This window comes from Micrasema longulum, unplaced genomic scaffold (assembly GCF_059751315.1).
Source record: "Micrasema longulum isolate JH-2025_06_02 unplaced genomic scaffold, ASM5975131v1 h1tg000731l, whole genome shotgun sequence".
NCBI lineage: Eukaryota > Metazoa > Arthropoda > Insecta > Trichoptera > Brachycentridae > Micrasema > Micrasema longulum.
In genome coordinates, this window is record NW_028277926.1 from 190,352 (window position 1) to 199,787 (window position 9,436).

General features: G+C 34.5%; 1 protein-coding gene across 1 annotated transcript; it reads left to right on the plus strand.

Moving 5' to 3' along the window:
- Positions 1 to 1,617: 1,617 nt before the first annotated feature.
- On the plus strand, positions 1,618 to 9,101 carry LOC148279338 (uncharacterized). The gene is made up of 3 exons (XM_088230115.1): positions 1,618 to 1,737; positions 4,029 to 4,723; positions 6,805 to 9,101. Exons 2-3 carry the CDS (start codon positions 4,075 to 4,077, stop codon positions 8,217 to 8,219), a joined length of 2,064 nt encoding a protein of 687 aa, XP_088086241.1. The 5' UTR covers positions 1,618 to 1,737; positions 4,029 to 4,074; the 3' UTR covers positions 8,220 to 9,101.
- The last annotated feature ends 335 nt before the right edge of the window (positions 9,102 to 9,436 follow it).

Sequence of the window (9,436 nt, forward strand, 5' to 3'; positions counted from 1 at the left end):
TTATGTATTTATTATCAACGAGATAAGGACGCGAGTTGCATTGTGTTTGACAGCTGAACCACAGATAAAAAGTAATGTGGAAAAACTAACATAGAAATTATGTCTAGAAGAGAAGAGCTGTTGAGAAGAGAAGGCTGTGTTATTACAAATATAGTATTTAATTTAATTTTTACGTATATTTTTTAATTGTTTTAAACTTCTACTGAATTTATTATATAATTTTTGTTTCTAAATCTGGGGTATTGCATTCTTTTTTTAAAAATAATTCAACCACATATGTTTTTATTATAAGTTTTTATAAAAGGCATTTTGGCCCAATATAAAATAAAATAATTAATGTAGTAATTACGCTTTCTCTACATCCTCGATTGCGTTCAGAATCGCTCTGAGGTAAAATGATCTTTTAATTGATTCTAAAACTACTCGCATTCCTTTAATTTTCCCTTATAAGTATTAAAATATTGTTTTCGATTAATTGTTTTTCTTTTTTTAGTTTTAACACGGCATTCATTGGATTTTTTTTACAAATTTGACCTCCGGGCACGATACCTTACCGTTACCACACCATACTGACACAATTTGCATCTACCTTGGTACAGGTTTACCTACATAGATAGATGCAACAAAAAAAATAATTGGAAATATACATCGAACATTGTACTCTACTAAGACTAAATGTCTTTCTTCGGATTCACTCATACAAGCGAACAATTTTTTAAAAAAATAATTACGAATTGATTATATTTCATCTTTAACTAACCAAATTCAGTAAGGAAAAGCGCGAACAAATATTTACATTTACAACTTTCAATGTACTTTTCACTGTCGCTTTAAAACCACCCCACATCGTCTACAAGGCAGAGACAAATCGAAGTATAAATAAATCCTTCACCCATTTCAAACCCCTTTATGTCGACAGTGATAGGAAACGTAAGTTACTCTCTGGAGCACCAGAACGCCCCCAGGTGACACTTAAGGCTAGTCACCGGCAGCACACCCAAAAGCAGCAGACTTACTCAAGGACAACTGGTTGCAAACCAACTTTTTCCACCACTCATACCTACTCAAACTGTAACTATTGAAGAGTTTTACCTCATAGACCGAAAGCAATAAAGGAGACGTATCCTCCATACGTCCACTCCATAATATAATACAATAATTACTCACCTCATAGCCACAAATACACACGCCAAATAGTAAATACATCGCCTATCGATAATAAGAGTTTCTGGTGTCGTTTGTATTTCTTCAAATAATTCTAATACGGTAAATAGGTGATAAAGACTAATGTTTTTAAAGGACAGAGGGCGTATCTGGGTTAATATTATTTTTAATATGTTAATGTGATTTTTTATCTTAATGCCCAATAAAGATTATTATTTTTTTTTAAATTAACTTACTCTTGTAATGCAAAAGAACAACATAAAATAAAAGGGTACCTACAGCATTAAGGAAAAAATAAATAAGAATCCAATAAATTTTACACATTGTTTCAAATAACTTCATTTTTTATCACCCAAAATATCGTACGAGCGTTTTCATTAGAAATAGATGTGTCACACTCTATGCGCTTAATACATAAGACCTTTAGACTGGCAACATTGTCAGCAGTTTGCAACATTTCCTAATGTCAGCCATTTCGTGTTCTGACAGTTCCTAAGGTATTACCTGTATAAAACGAGCGTGTAATCCAGTTAATTTATCATTCGCTCGCTACCAACAGGGAAACACCGTTGGGTAATTTAAAAATATTTTTAAACCTATAAATAGAAGCTTTACCAGCAATCGAATATTACCTACGTTACGTGGGTTAGGCCAACCTAACTAAAGATGGGACTAAATGTATAAACATCTCCTATGATGTTCCGGTATCTGTAGTCAGAAAAGACATATTATTTTGTCTAAATATCAAATGAAATATCAGCGCAGCATGTGTGAGGGTAAATGGATCATACACATCGTGATTTGACATTCTCAAAGGAGTCAAACTGGGATTTCTGAAGTCATTATCTATGGCCGTTCAACGTGTATATCAATAACTGCATGAAAGAGCTGAAAGACTTTTAAGAATAAGGGTTTTGAAATAAATGAAGAAATGACTAAAAGTGAAATCACTGTGAATGGAGTAATACTAAAACAAGTAGAGGAATTTGTGTATCTGGGAAGTATGTTTACTAGGGTTGGAACTACTGAAAAAGATATTGAAAGGAGAGTGAGTGCCGGAATCAGAGTGAACGGTGCACTTAAATCAACCTTGGCAAATAAATGCTTGTCGCAAGAGGCAAAATTAGCAGTTCACAATGGAGTCCTGGTCCCAACCCTGATGTATTTTAGCGAAGTATGGACTTGGAAAAACAGGGGTGAAATTAGGCTGAATGCTGTTGAAATGCGATCTCTCAGGCAAATGTGTGGTAAAACTATGTACGGTAGATGCACAAATGAAGAGATCTGTACATTATAAGGCTGAGATAAGCATTTATATCAAGAAAGCTCTGCGCTGGTTTGGACATGTAGAGCGAATGGACAGCGAAAGAACGGCTCAGAATATTTACAATGCGAATGTTGATGGATGCAGAAATAGAGAAAAACCGAGAAAGATATGGCATGGTCGAATCCAACCAATACTTAAAGCTGAACATGTCAAAAGTCGTAAAAATCGGCGCGCGTGCATGAGAAGATGTATGAATATAAAGGAAGCGAGATATGTATGCAAAGATAGAGAGATGTGGCGTTCTATTCTTTCTGCCTACCCTTGCAGAAAACGACGTGAGGGTTTGTTGTTTGTTGTTGTTGTTAAATATCAAATTAAAAACAGTAATCAATACATAGAAAAAATAAATAAAGGTAGTAGACGTAGCGAAAAACATTTCAAAATACATAGTAAAAAACATTGTAAAACGTTTTGTTAAAACATAGTAAAAAGCATATTAAAAAACTCAGTAAAATACGTAGTGAAAAGAAAAAAACGTGGTAAAAAGCATAGTTTAAGATGGAATTTTTAAAAATGTATGTAGGTAAATATAGTAAAAAACATAGTAAAAACCGAGTTAAAAGTAATGAGAAGCTTAAAAAATTCAGTCGATAAAAAACTTAAAATTTATAATTACAATTAAAATAAGAACACGTGTTGGCCATCTAACAGCCACCATCTGCCCCTCAGACTCTATGCGAACAATTTTCACTAAGGAGAGTAGTCGGTAACTTCTTTAGCTTGTGGTTCTTACAACATGTCCACGGTTCTGACATTACATTATATAGTTTTGTCATATGTAGGAGTATTGTCTCCGTGCTAAAGAAGTAATAACCACTTGTCGGGAAATCAAATCGCTACTGGAACTCCGAGTCTTACAATGATAAGAAACTGATGGGTGTGTATTTCTGTTAGTGTGACTGACCACCACGGCCCTCAGTAAATATTGCTGTCTGATATGACGCACTGCAAACTCCTCGAATCAAGAATCATTCTTATTCTACTTCTTCTATATTCTTTATTTACCTATATGTTTTTCTTTTCTTTTCCTCCTGTATCCATCATAAATTATATTACTGAGAAATTAGTAATTTGACTTAATTTTTCTAATATTATCTTTTGCTTAGTACAAAACAGTTTTTATCTAGGCCAATTAGCTTTTTTATTATTATCATACTATATACAACGAAATAAATAATAGTGATTTTTTATCATCCAGTATTGAAGAACGGTGCAACATCGTCACATTAAATGTAAGTCCACTCCCGTTCTCATTTCTGTTTCTTAAATATCACCTTTCAAAAAATTGAATTAATGATTAAAACCAAATAATGTCCGGCTCCATGGACCAAATGTTGACGAAGCGGACTGTATCAATTGTAAACGAAAAGCGGACTGAATCGAAAAAACACGAATATCATTCAGTTTTCTCAAAGGTTGGAATATTTGAGAAAAGGAAAAGAGTACGGGACTGGACCTACCTTGCATGAGATGATGATGCACTGTATTTTTTAGATGGATTTCAAACTGCTCTAAGTGTGAATCGTCTACATTTTAGGTTAATATACAGACAAAGTGTGGTCTTTGTATTAGAGTTGAACACTATGGAACGAACAAAGGTTGTTTCAGTCAGTGTTAAATCTGAACCGGGTACTGACAATGTGGGAGGAGATATTCTGAATACTGGGGGAGTGGCTCCATACCCCTACAGAAGCGAGGATCGTGTTGTTGTTACCGTGAAAACTGAACCGGCAAATGGCGATGTAGAAGGCGATATTCTCCATACCGGAGAAAAAGCGCTATTGTCCTACGCAAGTGAGCAGCCAGGTGATGTTACCGTAAAAGCCAAACCCGGGACTGGCGATGTAAAAGGAGATATTCTCCGTACTGTGGAAGGGCCTTCATTTCCGTGCAGAAGCGAGGAGCCAGGTGTTGTTACCGTGAAGATTGAACCGGGAACGGGATATGTAGAAGGAGATATTCCCCATACTGCGAAACAGGCTCCATTTTGCTATAGAAGCGAGGAGCCAATTGTTGTTACCGTGAAGGCTGAACTCGGGACTGACGATGTAGGAGATAATCTACTTACTAGGGAAGGGGCGCTGTGGCCGTACGGAAATGAAGTGCCAGGTCTTTGTGCAGTAAAGGCTGAACCGGGGACCAGTACTGAACGGCAGAGTATTAAAGTGGAATTCGATATTGATCATCCCAATATACAACAAAAATTGTTGGGATCCTCTCGCAACACTGAAGGTGAGAATATATTTTGTACCATCTCCTCATATTTCCAAATAAAAATGCCTAAAAAAAGGAAATGCACCTTATTAATATGAATAAAGGAAATTCTAGCGTGGGTAACAATTAAAAAAAATATTTTATCAACATATACCTATTTATTTATTAACGCTTAGAGGGCTTTTACATACACAGAGGTTATAAACAGTTAATGAACATAAAAATCAATTTAAAATGAAAAAAATATACATGAAAAACAAATGAAAATACTAAAAACTCAATAATACTCAAAAAAAATTAAGAACAATTGGCCTCTTGAAGTTTGATAAAGTTATAGCAAATATATATATTTTTTGGACATCGGTGTATTTGTTCTCGAGAGAGTGAATTCTCCGGAACAAAGAATTAATGTGCGAATTCTATTTAGATACAGTATTATATCTCAAATAAATATGATGCCTCATTGGTCTATCAGGCACATTAAAATAGATACATTTGATAGATATATACCTAGGTGATAATAATTTTACTAGGAAGAAGGATCCAGTTGATTTTTAGAAAGAATTCTGTCAAATCATCATCATCATTCCATGTCTGCTCCCTAGTTGGAGCATGTGGTATCCACAAAGAGCCTCCATGCATCTTTATCGGCTGCTAACTCGTTTGCGTCCTCCCAAGTCATGTCCCGGAGTTCTGACATAAACTGCCGACGAACAGTCAGCACCGGACGTCGAGAACCTGATGCCTTGTAAAATAGGCAAGCGTGAAGCCTTGAAAACGCACTTTTGTGCAATTTTTAGTGAATGAGTAGCATTTTTCCCGGCCCCACCCCACCCAATTATACCATAGGTACTTAATTAGACTTTCACATACCCAATGAGAAATTTATGTTTTTTTTTGTCCATAATGTTTCTTTAGAGTTAAATACAAACGCAAGTTTTTCAATTTTTGTTCTGAATTGTCGATTTGAGTAGCCCCAGTCTAAATGCGAATCTATGATTACTCCTAAATATCTTATTTAAACTTGTTCTGATCACTACACTGCATTAAACTTTTATATGTATGAATTATTAATTTATTACACCTAGAAGTTTGAGTCTAAGTAAATTTAAGTCAAAGTATATTTATCAAAATGATGCCAATGTCGATATTCGCTAATAAGCGGAATGGGGAATGTTGTTAAAAAAAAAAAAAAAAAAAAAAAAAAAAAAAAAAAAAAAAACGTTAAGTGGCCACTCAACCCAGCCAATGACAGGTCATAAGCCCTGTAAACGCTCGAATATCGATAATCCTGAATTTGAAAAAATTCTACCTCATCTCTGTAGGAATATTGATAAAAAATATATATACCTACTCCCCCTCGGGAGAAATCCAGATTTGTGTATGTACAAAAAATACACACACCAAAAAATAATGTTGTGTAATAAGATCTGGTCAAAATATAAGTATAAATAAATTGCAGAATCATCTGCAGGCGATTACTAGTACTTAATTTAACTCGGAAGAGTCTTAAATACATAAAATAAAGTAATATGCTAATTAAAAAATACTTAACTTCAATATCAATACATAGATGGTGCTCCAACACGCTAGTGAATGCTTTCTCGTTGAATAGGATATATACAGGAATCAAAATGATGCCAATGTCGATATTCGCTAATAAGCGGAATGGGGAATGTTGTTAAAAAAAAAAAAAAAAAAAAAAAACGTAAAGTGGCCACTCAACCCAGCCAATGACAGGTCATAAGCCCTGTAAACGCTCGAATATCGATAATCCTGAATTTGAAAAAATTCTACCTCATCTCTGTAGGAATATTGATAAAAAATATACAAAGTATATTTAATAATCAATTGATAGAAATAACTCGAAAATCATGCAGCAAAGAATTCTAATGTACCTCTCTGAATTTATTTAAACTTGAAGAAATTTGAAAGGTATATGCATTATTTATTATTTCTTCTTCCTTCGCGCACACCCTCAGACTTCTTGGGTAAGGTTGTGTTGCAAGTGCGTTTATGTCTCTGCTACCCGCCAAACGCTTCCAATAGAACTAGCCCAATGCTTCCCCTCTGTTAATATTATAACTTTTGCTTTTCAGATACCACTGAGTCGCCACCATTATCTCCGGAGAGTATCAATCTACTACTTCATAGAGAAGAACCTCTACCGGAGGGTGAATGTACTACACGACATAAGAATACTTGTAATGAATGGGTGTCGCCTAGTACTGGGGTGAAACCTATTTCATGCTCTCTATGTAGTTATACATGTACCAAGAAAAGTAATTTGAAAAGTCACATGTTGGCTCATACTGGCGAGAAACCGTTCTCATGCGCACAATGTAGTTATACATGTACACTAAAGAGTAATTTAAGCAGTCACATGTTGAGACATACAGACGTAAAACCGGTCAGATGCTCACATTGTAGTTATACCTGTATACGGAACTGCGAGTTAAAACGTCACATGCTGATACATACTGGTGTGAAACCGTTCTCATGCTCACTATGTAGTTATACATGTTCCCAAAATAATCGATTAAAAAATCACATGTTGACACACACCGGTGAAAAGCCGTTCTCATGTTCAGAATGTAACTTTTCATGTTCACTTAAGGGTAATTTAAGAAATCATATGTTAATACATACCAGCGAGAAATCGTTCTCATGCTCGAAATGTCATTTTACAACTACGCAAGATAGTTATTTAAAAAGTCACATGTTCAAACATGCTAGCGTGAAACCGTTCTCATGCTCTCAATGTCGTTTTACATGCACACAAAAAACTTATTTCAAAAAGCACATGTCAAAACATTCTGGCGAAGAACCGTTCACATGCTCACAATGTAGTTATACGTGTATACGGAAATATGATTTTAAACGTCACATGATATCACATACTGGTGAGAAAATATTTTCATGCTCTCAATGTAGTTTTACATGTTCGCGAAACGGTGCTTTTCAACGCCACTTGTTCGTACATACTGGAGAAAAACCATTTTCATGTTCACAATGTAGTTATACATGTACACTGAAGACTAGATTAAATAGTCACATGTTATTACATACTGGCGAGAAACCGTTCTCATGCTCGCAATGTAGTTTTTCATGTACTCTAAAAGATAGTTTAAAGTGTCACCTATTGACGCATACTGGCGAGAGACCGTTTGCATGCTCACAATGTGAATATACATGTGCACGCAAGGGTACTTTAAAATGTCACGTATTGACACATACTGGCGAGAAACCATTCTCATGCCCACAATGTAGTTATACTTGTACACAAAAAAGTCATTTGAAAAGTCACATGTTGAAACATACTGGCGAGAAACCATTCTCGTGTTTACAGTGTAGCTATACGTGCACGCGAAACTGTGATTTAAAACGTCATTGTTTGATAATACATTCTGGTGAGAAACCGTTTTCATGCTCAATATGTAGTTATACATGTTCCCAAAAATGTCGTTTGAAAAGTCATATGTTGATACATTCTGACAAAATGACTCAAGTTTAGAAAGGGTTATTTCGCACAAACTGAAGATTTCTTCTGCCTTCTCCTTTTTTCAATGTCTTTTGAAAATCCAAAGGCCCTTATTTCATTATATTATACATTTGTCAGAAGCTATTTGGAATACGCCTCTCAGATATGGAATCCCCAGTATGCCATATATATAAGTAGAATAGAAAATATTCAAAACAAATTTATAAAGTATCTTAAATACAAAACCGGTATTTCTCATGTATCTACTCTCACTGCCTCCACCTTCCATGGAATCATTTCTCTACAATACCGCAGAGTGTGTGCGGACCAACTACTGCTTTACAAAATTATGACAGGAATGGTTGACTGTACAGAGCTGCTTGGTTTAATAACAATACATGTGCCAGCCAGGATTTGTAGACGGTACCACCTGTTTCATGTACCAATAAGTAAAACATCGTATGTTAAAAATGCTTTTTTTCGTAGGACTTTTTCAATGTACAATACAAAATTTAAAAATATAGATTACACAAACATCACTCTGTCAGATTTAAAATTTACACTAAAAATGTATTATGTAACTTAGTAGACATTATAATAATAAATATGTACATCTCCCCTCCTCTCCTTATCCTCTCTTCAAGCATTTTTGTCCTTATCCCGCCCAATTTACAGTAACCTTATATTCTTAAAATAAATATTTTAAAAATCCTTGATTATTGAGTACATGAAAATAACATTTTTATTGTATGTATGTATTTATTTGATATGTAATATATTTTCTTTACTAACTTTGTAAACTTTGTGGAAATCTGTTATTAGTTCTGAGTTTATACACTATATCTGTTTGTTTACTAAAAATATGTATATAAAACTGTTGATTTCCCAAATAAAATTAAATAAAATAAGTAAAAATTATTGTTCCGTATTATTTTTCATGAATTATTATTAAATAGGACATAGAAATGTTTTTTGTTGCAATCATCATTAGTCTCCTCAGTATGTCACTTACGTAGTAAAACTTGGAAATCATCTTATTCTCAGGCTGGAGAATCGTCGTCTGGAATTATATATGGTCATACGAACACCGCGAAACCGTCCAATTTGCCTTTAATGGCCCACATTTGCCCACAAAGTCTAATCTATGCTCAACCTTTAAAAAATATATTTCCATTTGATTTCGGTAAATTTGGTACATTAAGGAGAAAAGATTTATGTGACTAACTTCCCTCTGAAGCTTTTGTCGCTAA